The sequence below is a fragment of the Anser anser genome, assembly GCF_964211835.1.
Source record: "Anser anser genome assembly, chromosome: Z".
NCBI classification, from domain to species: domain Eukaryota; kingdom Metazoa; phylum Chordata; class Aves; order Anseriformes; family Anatidae; genus Anser; species Anser anser.
Genome location: NC_139723.1, coordinates 31386221 through 31403191, shown reverse-complemented (window position 1 = coordinate 31403191; position 16971 = coordinate 31386221). Strand labels below are relative to the sequence as shown.

At 37.3% G+C, this 16971-nt stretch overlaps 1 protein-coding gene across 4 annotated transcripts in view; it reads left to right on the top strand.

Moving 5' to 3' along the window:
• Positions 1-16971, top strand: part of LNPEP (leucyl and cystinyl aminopeptidase) — a 65527-nt gene that overhangs the window by 37391 nt on the left and 11165 nt on the right. For all 4 annotated transcript variants that reach the window (XM_083817038.1, XM_083817039.1, XM_083817040.1 and 1 more), the window contains 9 exons: positions 441-572; positions 2243-2363; positions 3057-3211; positions 3541-3654; positions 5692-5823; positions 8589-8720; positions 11926-12086; positions 13682-13770; positions 16604-16784. In XM_083817038.1, the coding sequence (XP_083673164.1) occupies positions 441-572; positions 2243-2363; positions 3057-3211; positions 3541-3654; positions 5692-5823; positions 8589-8720; positions 11926-12086; positions 13682-13770; positions 16604-16784 (1217 nt within the window). The remainder of the gene's footprint in view (positions 1-440; positions 573-2242; positions 2364-3056; positions 3212-3540; positions 3655-5691; positions 5824-8588; positions 8721-11925; positions 12087-13681; positions 13771-16603; positions 16785-16971) is intronic.

Sequence of the window (16971 nt, the reverse complement as noted above, 5' to 3'; positions counted from 1 at the left end):
ACTTTGCTGAACTGTGCCTGCTGTGCCTACTATGCTGAACTGTACCTACAGCCTGTGCTGAACTGTGCATACAGTGGATTAATGCTAATCTTGCTGTTGATTTTGGATTATACTAGGGGTTTTAAGTATGAATTAAATGAGATAGAGGACGTCTCCAACAGTGCGGTTGTCTGCTAATACTGCATATTAAAAGCTTGATAAGTAATTTTGAGTTATATAGGCTTACGTGTTCCATGTCTCCTCAAGCTGTGTTACACCATGGGTAGATTTTGGGTCTTACCTGTCCTACTGAAACATAACCAAAATATAAATTTATTCTTCAGGTTTGCTTATAAACTGTTCCTAGCCACTTGTGAAATAATTCTTCAATTTAACACTGATTTCTTGCATGCTTTAGTGTTCTTTTGTCTACATTAGTAATACTTTTCTTTTATCTGCAGAAAGCCACTACTCCTGTGACAAATGGAATTGTCCAAGATGAATTTTTTGTGAGTTTGAAGATGAGCACCTACCTGGTAGCCTTTGTTGTTGCAGACTTGAAAAACATCAGTAAAGAAACTAATGGGAGTCTGGTACGTTTATTCCTCTTGTAAGTTCCCCCCCCTCCCCTTTCCCAGTGCAGCCAAAGAAAACAAAACCATTAAAAAAAATCCACAAACCAACGAGCAAACACAAACTTTCTAGAAGACCTAGTGACTCCCTCCATGAACCCCCACCCCATTTATTTATTTTCTTGTTTTTTTTTTTTTTTTTGATACTTATCGTAGGTACAGTATTATGCTTATTTTGGACAATGACCATATGCTTTAGGCTGGATTGATGTCAGGGCTTATACCAGACTGAGAAGACTTCTGCAGCGTGGGACTCAACATCAGGGCTTATTAGTAGTAGGAATTCACAAAATCTAAAACTCCTAAGAGCTTTCATAACTGGAAGCTTTTAAAACATTTGGTTTTAATACTTGATCTGTGAAGGATTAATGTCACGGAACCAAGAATGGTTCAAAAGATGTACAGAAACAGTATGGTTCCCAAGGGAAGCAAACATACTATTTACATCACAATACACTTTGTCGTATGTGTTCAGATAGAGCAGCAAATATGTTATATAAAAAAAAATACCTAAAAAAAACCAAAACCCTCTACCTTTCAATAAGTCAGGTTTTTATTTATTTATTTATTTTTATGGATATGGACTGCAGAGTAAGTGAGCAGTTTCTGCAATGTGTGCCATTTAAGTAACTAAATATGAAAACATGATAATACTAGGAGTTGTTCCTTAATCTTATTTTAAGAAATGCAGGAGTTTCAGGTAGGCAGTGATTTTAATGACTGTAGCTGGAACTGTGTGGAGAAATGTTGGAAGTGTCAGTAGGTACTTAGAAAGAGCCAAGAGTTGTGTGGTGTTGTAGAGGGAATAGTAGCACTACAGAAGGAGAAGCCCTTTCCAAAACTACTAAAAATTGCTGTCTTCCAGGCTAGTGAAGCAATGTCATGATCTATATCTCTTTAATCTAGTATACAGAAGTAAGGATGCTGGTCAATACAATTTAATTTTGTTTTGGAGAAGTATTTCTAATTATAGTTGAATAGGATGGACTGCATATAATGTAACTTGAAAAGGTGAATTTTTTGTGCTTTTTTTTCTTTTTCCCTTGTGGCTGCTATTCAGCTCTATAGCCTTTTTCCTGGGAGGAAATTGATTGCTCTACAAAATGTTTCATGTTTGCAGAGAGAAACAACTGTGTGGTGTGCTTTCCTTTCTCCATAACAGAATTATTTGCATGGGTTATTGGTATCATAGAACTATGTAGGAGAAGAGAAAAAGAAGAAATGATGTATTCTGTCTGAGGGAGGGTGGTTCTTCACTGTCCTTCTCCTTTATTCTTACCAAGCAAGGTTTAGCAAAACTAAGGAAGTCTAGCAGAGCTTTAGAAGGCACCAGACAGAAACAGGCTAGCAATGTATAGTATTTACTAGCTTAATGACAGGAAGTCTGAAAACGATCATACCAGCTCAGGGTAGAGTCTAGCTAGTGAGTTCTTTGCTTGCCAAGAGTGTCTAATAGTCCAAGAGAGACTGTAAGAACACTTCCAGACTGTAAGACTGTCTTTTGTGTTTGTGTATGCATCTAAATGTGGATGAACCTGTAACCTAATCAAAGCTATTTTCATGATAGAGCCACTTCTAAAGCTTTTGTAGCTGTAAGTTTCAAAGTCTGTTCTCTTCTCTGTTTTGACTAGGTATCTGTCTATGCCATACCACAGCATATAAACCAAGTAGAGTATGCTCTAAACACGGCAGTGAAACTTCTGGAATTTTATCAAAAGTACTTTTTAATAAATTACCCTCTTGAAAAATTAGGTAAGTTCTTTTGAACTTTTTTTTAAGCACAAAAAGAAACCCTAATAAATTCTGAGAAATGCAGGGGAACTTTAATTCTTCTCAGGTGTCTTTTAAATAAATAAATACATAAGATGGAATAAAACATCTCTGAAATAAGGTTGCCCAAACATTATTTTCAAAATCCACTACATGTTTCATTAAGTGTACATGCCAAGTGATCCACAAGCCAGAAAATTGTGAACTTTTGAGAATGGGTTATTTATACTTGTATGTAACATCAAAGAAACAATTCAATGTACATTTAATGTGATGCCCTTTGATAGGGAGATAGAGAATTCTCAGACAGAACAGTGTTCACCAGTGTGAAATCTGTAACCTGACTTCTCTGCATGTATTACTGTGATTGGAAAGGTTATTAAATGCAGTCATCTAACATGCCACTTTCAGTAGTGGCAGCTGCATTTCCTGGTTACTCATGTGCATGCAAGATCTAAAGGCAGTGTGTAGTGCTTTAAGTTGTTTGTGTAAGAATACTGCTAAAGAAACACGGCTATAAATCCATGAGGCTTTCATGCTTGAAATGTGACTGCATGCCCACACCACAGGATTTAAATAATGATTTTTTTTTCATGGATTATGTAATAGAATAGATAGACTTGAAATATGCTTTTAACTAGCTGTTTTCAATAGCTTCTTTCAAATCTTTTCCAGATCTGGTAGCAATTCCTGATTTTCAGTCTGGTGCAATGGAAAACTGGGGCTTGGTCACCTTCCGAGAAACAACACTGTTGTATGACAGTAAAACTTCTTCAGCAAGGGATAAAAAGCTAATAACTGCAGTGATAGCTCATGAGCTTGCCCATCAGGTATTACTAGATTGGGGAGGTCATTATTTGTTTTTGTTTGTTTTTTTGTTTGTTTTTGAATGCAATCGTGTTTATTAAATTCACATCTGCTTCCACTGCTACTAGGTTGTGCATTTTATCTTTTCCGAATACCTGCAAGAGTATTTTCTCCAGTGCAACAGGCAGAGTGCAATTCTGTCACTGTCTAATTACCGAGTTATTCATGCAAAAGCATGCTGTGGTTTTGAATAAATTTGTTTTTGTCACAAAATAAAGCTGAGGATGGATGGAGTGTCACTGTACTCCTTTGATTTTATTTCAGAAAAATAATTGGTTTTGGTCTTTTGTAGTGGTTTGGCAATCTAGTAACTATGGAATGGTGGAATGATCTCTGGCTGAATGAGGGATTTGCCACTTTCATGGAGTACTTTGCCATGGAGGAGATTTTTCCAGAATTACATTCAGTAAGTGTTTTCTATAACTAGACTTGTTGTACCTTCATTAAGATCTGCTTTTTAATGTTGACCACGAAGGATTGATATTTATAAACTCATATTAGAAGTCCACTTTGAGTAGCATTCATATCTCTTTATTTTGTATTATACCTCTCCTTCATAGGGCCTTTCATTATATTGGAAGTAGGTTTTCATTTGTTTGTTTGAGTGGGTTTTGTTTTTTTTAAACTTTGGTGGTAGTGTAAATACAGTCTTTGTGTTATAGATAGGTTAAAACTGAAAGTTTACAAGGAAAGCCCAGGTATGTCATTGACCAAGGTTTTTTTCTCCACTTTTTCCAGTAGCCTTAGGCATCACCAGAGCTTTAGGTTACTAAATATGCCTGGAGTCACTTTTGTCTTTCCATCATTATGGTAATCATGTCTGAATCAGTTTGGGATTCGCGAGTCAGGGACTGGATTTAAAAGTATGTTACGGTCCGACCCAGTGGATGCTGATAGCGTGGAATTACACCACATACATTGTACAAAGCACTGCTCCCAACGGGCACTTCTCTTTACAGACGTGTCTGAAGGAGAGAGAAGGAAGCTTTTTGGTATAACCTAGTGTTGGTTTAAAAACTCACTCAGCTTGTATGGCTTCTGAAAAGCTCTGGAAAACGTAAGCGATTTAAACTTGATCATTCCCCTCTTGTTGTAAAGCATTCCTGTCACCGAATTCAGGCCAAGAAGGGAAGACTGGTGGAACTACATGGAGGGGGCAGTGGAGAGACTACCTCCTCATCCTAGGTAAAGGGTATCTCCTAGGAAGGGAGATAGCAGGGCTACAGGTTCCACTTCAAGAAGTGCTTATGCAATTTGCGTTAGTCATGGGATTAAAAGCCTGACTGGTACTGACTGTTTCCTACTTGCTGGATTGTGTCCCCAGCATCCTAGCTGGGTGTGAATTCTGAGTATTTAATTCACCCTTCTTTTACTACATTAAGAAACTTGGGTTGCAAACTTGGTTCAGTAGAGTTTTTTCTTGGAACTAGGTGTTAAGTTTTTTCATTTGGTTTTTGAGTTTGGTGCTCACCGAAAGTATGCTTCCAAAGTTGTCCTGCTTTTGAGCATGTGTGGTGAGAGGACGACAAAAAGCTACCCTGGTATTCTAACAAGAACATACCTCCTTTTCAGTACTTCGTTCTGAAAGGTGCCTGACAAGGTACCTTCACCTACATCTTGTTTCACCACTTGGTGGTGCCAAAAAGTGTTTTGTTGAACACAAAAAAATCAGTCCAAACAACTGCATTCAAAATGAATAGCTTTAAATTTTCAACTTCAAAGGATTTCTTGATTGTCTCATAAAACAGGCCTTTCCTTCATTTTCTGTAACCCATTAAGATTCACTCCTGCTGTATGGAAACTTTAAAGAGAGTTGCTTCGTTAAATCTCAGTGAAATGAAATAAATAGGAATGCAATCAGCTTCTTTAAAAATAGTTTAAATGTTTAATTGTCGAGGGTTGTTGCATTATGGTAACAATGTATTAAATACCCATATCCTTCATCAAGAAGGAAGAGGCTTTGGTACTGGGATCGCTAGATAAGATGCTGTTTACATGCGCATGAGCATCATTGTAGTCAATAATTTTGTTAGACTTCGGGCATTAACATTGTAGCACTCTACAGAAATAACGCCTTTGCATTCCCTCCAAAGTGAACTAAAAACATAGAGACAAATTGAGCACATACTTATTTATTAAGTACGTTTATTATCCCTAGTGTTGAAGATATATTACTGGAACAAGAGCTTAAGGGTCTGAATGATAATGTAAACACCAGCGTGAGATTCCGCTACTGAAATCTGGAAGGAAAATATTAGGTGTCATGAATACTACCCTGACAATTCTTCTGCTGCCTCCATTGGCAAGAAGGCAAGCAATGGTGTTTCAGACTAATGGAAGAGCAAGGCAAAGACGAGTTTTACTGTTCTGCTTGCCATGTATGTTCCAGCTTCTCAAACACTTGTATGTTCTACCTTCTCAGACACAGATGTTTGTCTTGTAGGATGAAGATTTCCTAAATCTAATATTCAAGGCTATGATGAAGGATTCAATGAATTCTTCACATCCAGTCTCTTCTGCTGTTCAGTCGTCAGAGCAAATTGAAGAAATGTTTGATGCACTTTCTTATATCAAGGTAACTTCAAAAATATTTCAAAATAATCAGAAAGTGATGTATTAACTACCGTAAAAATGAATGTGGGATCAAGAGTAAGTAGGCATGTACTGGCAGTTGTTTGGGAATACCTAGGATCTTTCAGAAGTGTTTCTGAGCATCTACATAATTTTAAATTCATATTTAAAAAATAAATAAATAAAACTATGTACCTGCATTTGTGTCTTTACTTAATGTACTTCTGTTTGGTGCATGGTTCGGCACAAAGTAAAATATTCATGAAGATGTAAGAAGGGACCCAATGGGTGAAACAAATGTCCAGCTGTTTATATATTCTGTTTGTGATAGCAGATTGTAACAATATCACAGGATCCTAAGAAAAGAGTAAGAAAAAGGCACTTATTTGACCCTCTTCCATCTTTATTTATTTATTACTCTGCTTTTTGAAAACGATATTTTAGAGACCTTCTGAGTGGAGACTTGCATTCTGGAATGTAAGGTGATTCTACAGCATATCCTGGTTGTCTACAACTATATTATATCTGTTTCTAATCAGTAGTGAGGGATATGTATGAGTTTGTTTTTTTTTTTAAACTTCACAGTGCCTCACTTAGAAATGCATGGGAAAGCAAATAGTTGCATTTGCCAAAGTTTTACTTACTATGTCTCAGGTTTAGATGTCGTGTACCCTGAGTTTGGTAGTATGGGAGGAAAGCCCTTTATCTCTTTTGGATTAGCTGTCATTTTTTCAACACCATGGTTGTAGTCTCATCTAATATGAAACTAGCTCTAATGAGCTAGTGCTCATTAGAAAACTGCGTCTTTAGAAATGCTGCATCTTTCTCTGCTCAGTGATGAAAAGCACCTCCTAAAGCTGTCTTGGTTTGTTTTCTCTTTCTTAGCTGGTCAACCTGTTGTCTGGCATCCCTGAGCATTCTGAGATGCCAGATGGTCTTAACCACAGTGATGTGCATCTGTTTCTTTTGGTCTGTGTTCACTGAATTACAAGAACAGAGATGTGATTTTTCAGCTTCCCATGGTTGTGAAGTAAATTTGGTTTCTGTCCCTAAGTTGTATGTCAGAAGGCATGGCTGTTATTTCAGGCTTCAGGGTTTCTCTCTCAATTAGTTGCCTTCATGGTGAGCTTCTGGAAGCTACACAACATTCATGATCGTGCCTGTAGCTGCGTAACTTCTGCGATTAGAATGCTGTCAATCTTTGATCAAAACTGTGTGATTTTAATGGAAATATTCTCAAAGTGATTAGGTTGGAGTTTCAGTCCATTAGTAAAACGTTATATTCAGACAATTACTTTATTAGTTTACTGGTACTAGCAAGTATGTGCGCCTTCTCCATGGAGATGTAGCAACCTACATCTTGGAGTTTAGGAGTTAAATGAGAAGTTTAGCCCTTGCATTGCCAGAAACGGGTTTTTCATGGCTGTCTTCTTTGTTTCAGAGGCGTTCGTTGCTTAGTTCTTGCTACATTCACATTGTGTTTGTATTCCACTACTCTTGGCCTTGTATCTTAGCTAATGCCCTTGGCAATTTGAGTGGGAAGGCATTTATAACATGGTTCCTAATCAGCCAATAGGGTGACTGTTACTGAATTATACAACTTTATTTTGCTGTACTACAAACTGATACAGGTGAATAGGTGGCCTCTGCATTTTATTATCTGAAATAGAAATTGTTGTATGAAATTATTTTAGCCTGCTAGTTTTACAGGCTGTCAATAACCCATCATGGTGGGTGAACAATCCACCTACAACAACAGTGTGTTTGGTTATCTTTGACAGAAAGAAAAACAGACGTAGAGCTATAGATTAAGTATGGATTCATGCAAGAGAGGAAATAATGACCATGTTCTGGAAGTCTATAGTAAGGGGTATTCCTACAGTTTAGTGAATAATTAAATCAACAGAGTTCAGGCAACTTTCAGTTTCAGGCAACATATTACTTTACAAACCAGAATTCAAGAGTGTATGAGAACCGTACATGCTCCCATGAAAATCTACCTTGTAATGTTTTCTTGATCCTTTCTTTAAAATATTATGAAAAACTTAGTGTACCTTTATCTTTTTGTGATATGCCTGCTCATCTGCATTTAGGTGTACAGTATGCAAATCCTTAGGTAACTTATTTACTCGTGGCTATGATGTAAGACCATTTCTATGGAAATAGAAATGCAGCTGTTCAGCTATCTCAGTCATGTCTACAACAACAAAAACACCTTTCTGTCTATGCATTCCTGTCCACTTTGAAACTGGAACTACTCTTAGCTGAGTTGTTCAGTATAGATGCAAGTCATATAACTGTTGAAGGCTGTCTCATAAGTGCAGTTCTGTATCATAAAGAAGAGTATTGCTAATGAAATAAATCAGCCAGCAGAGACTTACCAATTAGAATGCAATATTTGTTAGATGATAATAACTGGGAGGGGGTGGGAATTCAAGCATTACTAGCCTGTTTTATATCTGTATTTGGAGTCTCTGAGATATTCAAAATCTTTTTTCCAAAGCAACTGGGGAAAAAAAATTCAAATGGTATTAGTTCTTTTTGTAACCATATTTGAAGTTGATGAAATATTCAAAAATACTTTTCCAAAGCAACTGGGTGTTAAAGGTAATTATTCTGATAAAATAAAATTTGGGATAAAAAAAAATTGGTATAAAATCTGCCACCTTTTTATACCTTTATTGTAGTGTGAAAGAGGTACAATATGTATATGCTCAACAAGTTCTGTACCTTTTAATTTACCAATGTTTTCTTTTTTCTTCCCTGTAGGGGGCTTCACTTCTGTTGATGCTGAAGCACTATCTCACAAAGGATGTTTTCCAAGCTGGCATTGAGGTATATTTGCATAATCACGACTATAGATCTGCCCAGAGTGATGACTTGTGGGACAGCATGAATGAGGTATTCATCTTTAATATTCTGCTCGTGTTTTTTTACTTCTCAAAGTGTGTTGTGCATTTTGGTTTGTTTATTAATTTATGAAGAAAATGGGATAATATACTCCAGATAAATGTTATGAAGTTCATGCTTATTGTATTTCCATCATATAAATATGGAGATTGTTGTAGCTTCTAGGACTCCATTCAGTATCATCCCAAAAAAGTGCTGGAAGTGGGTAAACACTACCATATCTACCATGTGTGGACATGTCATCATCTATATATATATATATATACATATACATATATATGCTCCCTTGAGGTGCATTGTTGGTGTGTTAAGGCCAGAATAAAACTGGTCATCTTAAATGCAGGACAAAAGTTTCCTTTCATAATGGAGCTGAATCCAAAGTCTGTCGATAAATATTTGCATCCTGAGACAATCTTCACGTACCTTTGTTTCAGTGGAAGCTTCTGTTTCAACAAGCAGAGCTGGGGTTATATGGAAACAGATTTTCAGATGGCCTAGTTCAGCCACTCTCAGATGGGAAGGCAGGCAAGATGGGTACACAAGAGTGAGGGCGAGGGTGTGAAAGCAAGGCTGCGAGAGGATGTGTAATGGAGAGTGAGTAGTGGGAGGGTGAGCAGGGGAGGGCCGGGGGGGGAGGGCACAAGGAGGCAGGGAGAGGGCAGGGGGCTTTGGGTAGGGGATAATGTGCATGCAAGGGGGTAGAGCGCAAGGGTGAAAGAAGTGGGGGAAGAGTGAGAGGGAGGGAGTGCAAAGAACAGAGCACTTGATGGGGAGAGTGTGAAGGAGAGCATGAGGAAGAAGAGAGAGAGAAGGAGAGATCAAGGCCAGGTTGGATGGGGCTCGGAGCAACCTGGTCTAGTGGAAGATGTCCCTGCCCATGGCAGGGGGTTAGAACCAGGTGATCTTCAAAGTCCCTTCCAATCCAAACCATTCTGTGATGCCAACAAGAGTGAGCTGCTAGGTATCCCTGATCTTAAGCTGTTTGGATGAAGGAAGGGAACACATCTCCCTGTCTCTGTTCTGTGTGGTATGTATTAAATTCTCTGAAATACACATGAGGTTTCCTCATAGAGACTGAGTGGTAGGCAAGATATTAATGTTTAGTTCTGGTTGTTGGCATCCATCATATGATATCTAAACTTTTGCAGAACTGGAGCCATTGTTAGTTCTTGTCGGGGTGGCTCTAAATTTGTTTATGTAGTTATCCACAGTCACTAGTTTGCCAGCTAGTGATGGATTATTTTTGGTATCAGACTGACTCTCTTATGGTAAAGAACTCTTGTTTTAAGTGTTGGGGTTTTTTTGTTTGTGTTTTTTTACAATGAAAAGTAGATACGCCTCTCCTAAATGAAACCTCTGACCAACCCTCCAGCCCTTCACACATACTGCAGGGGCAGCTTCATCTGCTGAAAGTTGCCTTTCTGTGATGTGCTTACACTGTTCCCCTTTTCCCGTGTGTCCATAGCTGGTTGTACCTCGTTTTGTGCCTGAGTCTTTGGGGTTTGGGATTTTTGTGTTTGTATATGTGTTTTTGTTGATTGTTGTTTTTTGTTGTTGTGTTGTTTTTTTATGTAAGTGTAAATACTGTTAATTCTGTTTTGATTAACCTGCACCTCATGTACACTCCTATGTCACTTTTTGCAAGGCTCGTGGGTTAGCTGGACTGGTCTGGTATTGCATCACATTAATTTACATTGAGACCTTTAATAAAAGTCCTTCCCTGAGAAGGTACCAGATTTCTTGCACTTCCTTTCCATTGGTTTTCATCTGTTGCCTCCTTGAATTCACTGAAATGTACTGTCCCTGTATCCATTTTCATTTGTTTTGGTGTTCTGTCCGCTTATTTGTATTTTTCTACTTCGAATTCTTAGTTTCTTTTGCTTTTGTAGGTAGTCTTTCACATTCAGACTCTCAACCGGTCATACTCAGGCAGTTGGTTAACAGTCATACCTACCCAGGCTGTACGTCTCATTGCTTTTACAGAAAGGTTAAGGCTGACAGGGACGTCTAGAGGCCATCACGGTCCAGCCCAGGTACAAACCATCTCCAGATGGCTTTTGAATATCTCCACGGAGGGAGACCCGATAGCCTCTCTGGGCAGCGTGTGCCCACGTTCAGTCACCAGTACAGTACAGTAGTGCTTCCTGATGCTCAGGAACCTCCTGTGCTTTAGTTTGTGCCCATTGCCTCTGATCTCGCCACTGGGCACCAGTCAAAAGACCTTGGCTCTGTCCTCTTTGCACCCTTCCTTAAGGTCTTTATAGCCACTGATGAGATGGACCTGAGCATTCTCTTTAAGCTATAACTAAAAAGCTGAATGTGACTTGAACTGAAGACTTGAATCTGTACAGTGAGTAATAAGATGCTGACAAGGGTAACTAGAGAAAGACAGCATGGGTTGGTAAAAGGTATATGCAACTTAAATAATAATGTATTAATTTCCTTATGTTCCTGTTAGCTCCACCTAAAATGTATTTTTGTAAGTTAGAGATAGCATTGTCTTTCTCAGGTTGGACGATTATCTCTGCTAGTAGAGAGGCAGTGATATGTAGACAGTATAAAGTACTTGACCCTCAGTGGTGATGTTGTAGTGCAGACAGTTCTTGAAAGATTAGAAGAGGTAGGAGGTTAAGCTATACAAATGGTGGTAGGTGGGATGCCAAAAAAAAAATCATACAAAAAAAGCCCTGAATGTAAAGAATTGCTTTACTGTTTTATTATACAAACACCATCACTTTAATTCAATTTCTAATAATGATTTCAGAATTTAAAAAAGATCTTTAACATGCATGTAGGACATGCAGGATCTGAAACATGCATAAAATACCAGAATACCAACAGTGAAAGTGAAAGTGAGGAAGGTGGGTTAGGTCTGGGGAGCTTACCATAACTTCCTTTTCCAGAGCATTCTTGTCTCTATTTTCTCAACATACCAGTTTCACCTATCGAATGTTTCTAATTTCTCTTTCCACTGCTTGACAAGGAGTGTCTCTGCTTGAGAAAATAAAAAAATTTGTTCCCCTAATTTATTGCTCATGAAATTTATAGTCTCAGTGTCAAAGTGACTCTTCACTAATACAGAATGTTGCTACTACTTATGTGGTAAGTTAAGGAGGGAGATTTTTAAAATGTTTGTATTTTTGTAAAAATTTTAAAATTTGCCATTTTCCTGTTATACTATGATTGTTTTTTATAGATCACCAATGGAACACTAGATGTAAAAAAGTTAATGAAAACGTGGATTCTGAATAAAGGATTTCCTTTGGTGACTGTCGTCCGAACAGGAAAGAATATCTCTATACAGCAGGAAAAATTTTTATATCGTGTGGAACCAGAAAATTGGACATCAGATGCAAGGTAATCACCCTCTTACTACTTTCCATACATTAATATATATCGGCAGATAACTTTTTTGTATCATGTACCTTTCTTATTTGTGTTCAGGGGTTCTGGTATTTTGTCTGAATGCTGGTAGTAATAAAGACAATTTGCCATAAAAGTGTATGCACTTAGCATCTGCCTTGAAAAATAACTGATTATCCATGCCTATTTTCACCCTAGCAACTGCTAAAACTCTGTGAGCTTCCTTTGTAAGCTCAGTTTTTTCATTTACATGTTTTTCTGAAGCTTTTAAATTTAAATTAAAACGGTACATTGCAGAAGTTGCTGATGCACTTATTTCAGAGCTTATACTCCTTTCTGTCAATATTCAGTGTGCGTCTTGCACATTGTTAGAGCGAAGTATAAAAGCTAGAATCAAAACTTTCTTGGTGTAAAAATTTTAAGAGGGTACTAATGCGTGACAGCAGATGGCTGTCTCATTGAGTTTCCATTGTATCAAAAAATAAAACGTACATGTATAAACACTGAAGAAGCAAAAGTGAAGAAATTGTTAATTGTGAAAATAAATCTGTTACAAATACATGATGGTTGGACGAGATGATCTTGAAGGTCTTTTCCAACTTTAATGATTCTGTGTTAATGATTCTATGGTATCTTATATTAAGAACCTTAACTGTATTTCATAGCAAACCAAAGTATGTAAGCTTGAATCCTTTTGAGATTTTGGGGGTTTTATTCAGTTGTTTGAGGTCTTAACAATAATTGAGTCCTTAGCATCATCTTGCAGAATCAGCCCTGTGAAAGGGCCTGTCTTTTGAAATGCTGTAAGTTATGGGGCTATGTTTTATTTTTGTTGTGGGGAAAAAGGAAAACAATGTGTGATTGAAAGGGAAGGGAAGAAGGAAAGGATTATTAGGCTTAATTATTCTCTGTCTAGTGGATGTCAATTGGGGAAGTGCATGAAAAGTTTTTGAAGAAGAGTACTCTGAGTCATTCACAGTAATGGTCAAAATTGGAACACATGTACAGTTTGTTTTGCCTCACTTTAAAGCTGTATTTTCCTCTAAATACACACGTCATTATCATCATTGTGAGACAAGTTAGCATTTATTCTTCCAGTTTGCAGTTCACTTGGGTCAGTCTTGGTGGTGTGCAGTCAGCTATGGTTTCTATTACCATGATTTGGAATTTGAGTCTTGTATTTGAATCGACCTAAATTTTTTTTGAAAAATAATGATACTTGTAAAACTTAAGGAAGACTGAACACTGGACTGAAATAAAAATAGTACTGGCCAAATTTTTGAGATGTTCTGTCCACATGACTTTGGACAAGGTACTTAGCAGGCTGGAACTGAGGAAGAAGTACTAGGAAATTCATCCACTTCTCAACATGGTGGGAATAAAAAAAGAAATTGCTGTATGTGTTGCACATGTTTTCTTTGATCACATTCTGATGCCATGCGTGTGGGGTTTACACTTTGTTACACAGCATTATATGGTTCTGGTACTTTTATTATATTAAAATGTTTTAAATTAAAAACTCAGCAAACCTTCAAAACAAATAATGAACTGTAAATAATATGTCAGTAAATATTTGCTTTCCTTTGCAGTTATCTGTGGCATATTCCTCTCACCTACATGACTAATAGGTGCAACTTTACCCATTGCATTAACGCATACTTACTGGACCAGAAGTCAGGTATGTGACTTAACTTTGGAAGCAAGTTACTTATGCGTTGCAGATTGCAGGTCTTTCTGAGCACACACTTGCATAAGATGTGAAGATGAAGACACATAGTATAAAGTAATTGCAGAGATCTGGAGCCAGGTACTACTATTAGTGTCATCAAACAGTGTCATTAGAGAGATGAGTTCCCATAGCTTTTTATGTACAAGTAAAAGGCAGCAACTGAGACAGAAGCAGATTTGCAGTTTGTTAAAGCCTGTACTTTTCTCATCACGGTGCATGCACAAAACATTTTGAACTGCATGTCCTCTGGAGAGTGAGTACTGTGACAGTTGCTCTGCCAATATACTGAAATGTAAGGAGGTCATTTTCCACTCAAATATTACTTACTTTGTTTAAAGTTACAAGAAAGTATTCCACCTGGAATAGATTAAGTTCTTCAGAAAGCTTTTGTACAACTTGAAATTCTTAGATCATTTCACATAAACCCTGCTTTTGCTGCAGCAGTGAGTTTGAATCCTAAATTGCTAGTCCATATAGCTTTTGTTTGTTTTTAATTCAGTCCTGTTTTTCTCCATGCCAAGTGAATAGCTTCTATACAGTTTTACGTAGTACTATGTAAAAATCATTTTGGCCGTCTCCCCGTTGGTTCCATTGACTGAATAGCTTTTCTCTTATTTAGGCTGGTCTGGCTCACTGTTTTACATCTGCTTATGTATTTCCTTCATTGAATTTACAATTCAGCGTATTTAACTTGCAATTATATTTAATGCATAAACCTATCTCCCACCTCTGCTGTTCAAAATAATACCATAGAAAATTAAAATAAAATGCTTAGAGCTGCTCCTGACATTTTTGCCGTTTACTGATTTTTACAAATTACCAGCCCTCCAACATGACTCTAGAAATACTATAATTAAAGAAAAAATGTATATTATTTTTTATTGTTCTGACATGCTTTTACAAAACACTCATTTATTCCTGGCCTTTGTAATTTGAGCTGGAGGTTTACAAGCAGTTCTTATGAATTATCAGAATGGAAAAATAAAGCTGTTTAACGGAATGTGTTTTTGATCTTATTAGAATGAATAGGTAAGCAGACTGATTACATCTTTTTGACCTTAAATGTCCCTGTTGGCGCTCTCATGTTCACCTTACTAATTCCTCATTGGCTGCAGATACTTGGATGTATAGGATATGAGAGTAGGAGAACAGTACAAAAGAGTTTATGGTAGAATTTCACTAAATTTCAAAGGCATCACAAATGCTATGTACACTGACATTTTTGGCAGGAATTATAGAATCAACTGAAATAAAGAATTTTGTTTCCTATATCCCAAAAGTCCCTTTTTTTTTTGTATCTAGCTGACTCTGAATCTAGAGCGTGTCCTTTCATCCAACTTAATGTCACCAGTATTTGTCTATTTATTTTTCTGATGTGTGTCACTGTTTATATGTATGTGTTAGTGGGCAGAGAGGAAACCGGGGTGTTTAAAAGGAGAACTGTACAGCAAATCTCGTACCTAGTGAGGCCTGCAAAGGCCTATGAGTTATTAACTGGTTTGCTTGTGCAATGTTAATAGACACGAGAGTGGATATGGATTCAGTATGAAAGCACCTCATAAATTTACTTATGATCGAGTCAAAATTCTTAAAACTTAACTTGTTCCTATCCTGTGCTATCTACCTTTTTAATTTGAAAGCATGCTTTCATTTGAGATAGTATAGCTTAGTCTCTCTCCTATCATCTACTGCTGTGTTACTATACTGCTGTGTTACTATGAGATCCCTCTTTCACTTTGCTGTGAATAGTTTGGATGTATTGAATGTTTGGATGTATTGAATAAACCATAACATCCAAACACTTCGTGTGACTAAGGTGCTAGCTTGTTCACTTCCTGAATGGTCTTCTCTGATTGTTGCCTTGTTTTAAATACGAAAACCTAAGCGGGACAGATTTCTCCTGAAACAGTGCCAGTGAATGGGAAACAGTACTCTCATTCCCTTGGATAAGTTAGTTAACTGTCATGACAGAAAATTTGTTAAGTAGATCCCCAGCAGTGTCATTGACATAGTGCAAGCTGCTTTCCAGTTAAAATGAAAAATAAACAAAAAATAATGACAAAACCTGTGTGCCCTGGGCATTTTGTCGCTTTTTGTTTTTATTTTTCTTTCCACATCTAAAACTACCAAAATTACCATTTACCAAATTAAGCTACTTAGTGTACATACTGGAGCTTCCACAACAGTATTCAGTAAGCTACGTTTGGCTTTTAATTCTTTTTGGTGGTAGGATCATTGGTAGAATACAAAATTACTCGCAAGCCCTGACTGTAAATGTGCTCCCTTTGTTCACTGTCTTCTTGAGCCTGAGGTTTGATCTGGCATGTTGAAATAATTATCCTGATCTCAAGAGCAGTAAGATGTGTCCAAGCTATCCTGTACAGTCCTCATCAGTGACAAATGTTCCAATTTCTGTTTCTGGGTAGGACAGGTTTACCTATTAAAATTCTTCACTGTGCTGTGACCACAAGGCATTATGTGCCCTGTTGTTTTTCCTGTGTTGTTTTTCCTTTGTTGTATTCTAGAGTGCATAGATGCAACTGGGGTCAGACTATGATATTATCCAGTCAGTCAGATGTAGCACTGAAGGAAGATGTACAGTCTAGTATTATAAAGCTTTCACTCTGAACATTTTTGCTAGCTATTCCCTCTCATAGTAGGGGGAACTAGTGAGCCAGAAAAGATTTGTTAACTCTCTAGAACCAGTCTACTTCAAAGATCTGGATTTGAAAGAACAGGTGCTACACCTTTGTCTGCTATTAACTGGTTGTCTGTTTGTTAGCCGTCATTGAACTTCCAGAAGAGGTGGAATGGATAAAATTCAACGTGGACATGAATGGTTATTACATAGTACACTATGCGGAAGACTGGAAAACACTGATTGATCTGCTGAAAAAAAACCACACTGCTCTGAGTGCTAAAGACAGAGCTAATCTGATCAACAATATCTTCAACCTTGCAAGGTAAGGTTTTTATACTGGAAAATGTATTTTATATGTGTTTAAGTTTTCTCCAAGTCAAACAAGAATCAGATCTGGGTTCAGATGAAGACTGCTTCAGAGGAGTTTTAATTCAGACTTCATTAGCCTATTGAAACCATTCACCAACTTAAAAAAAAAAAAGTTATTTCACTGATGAATCCGTATTGGT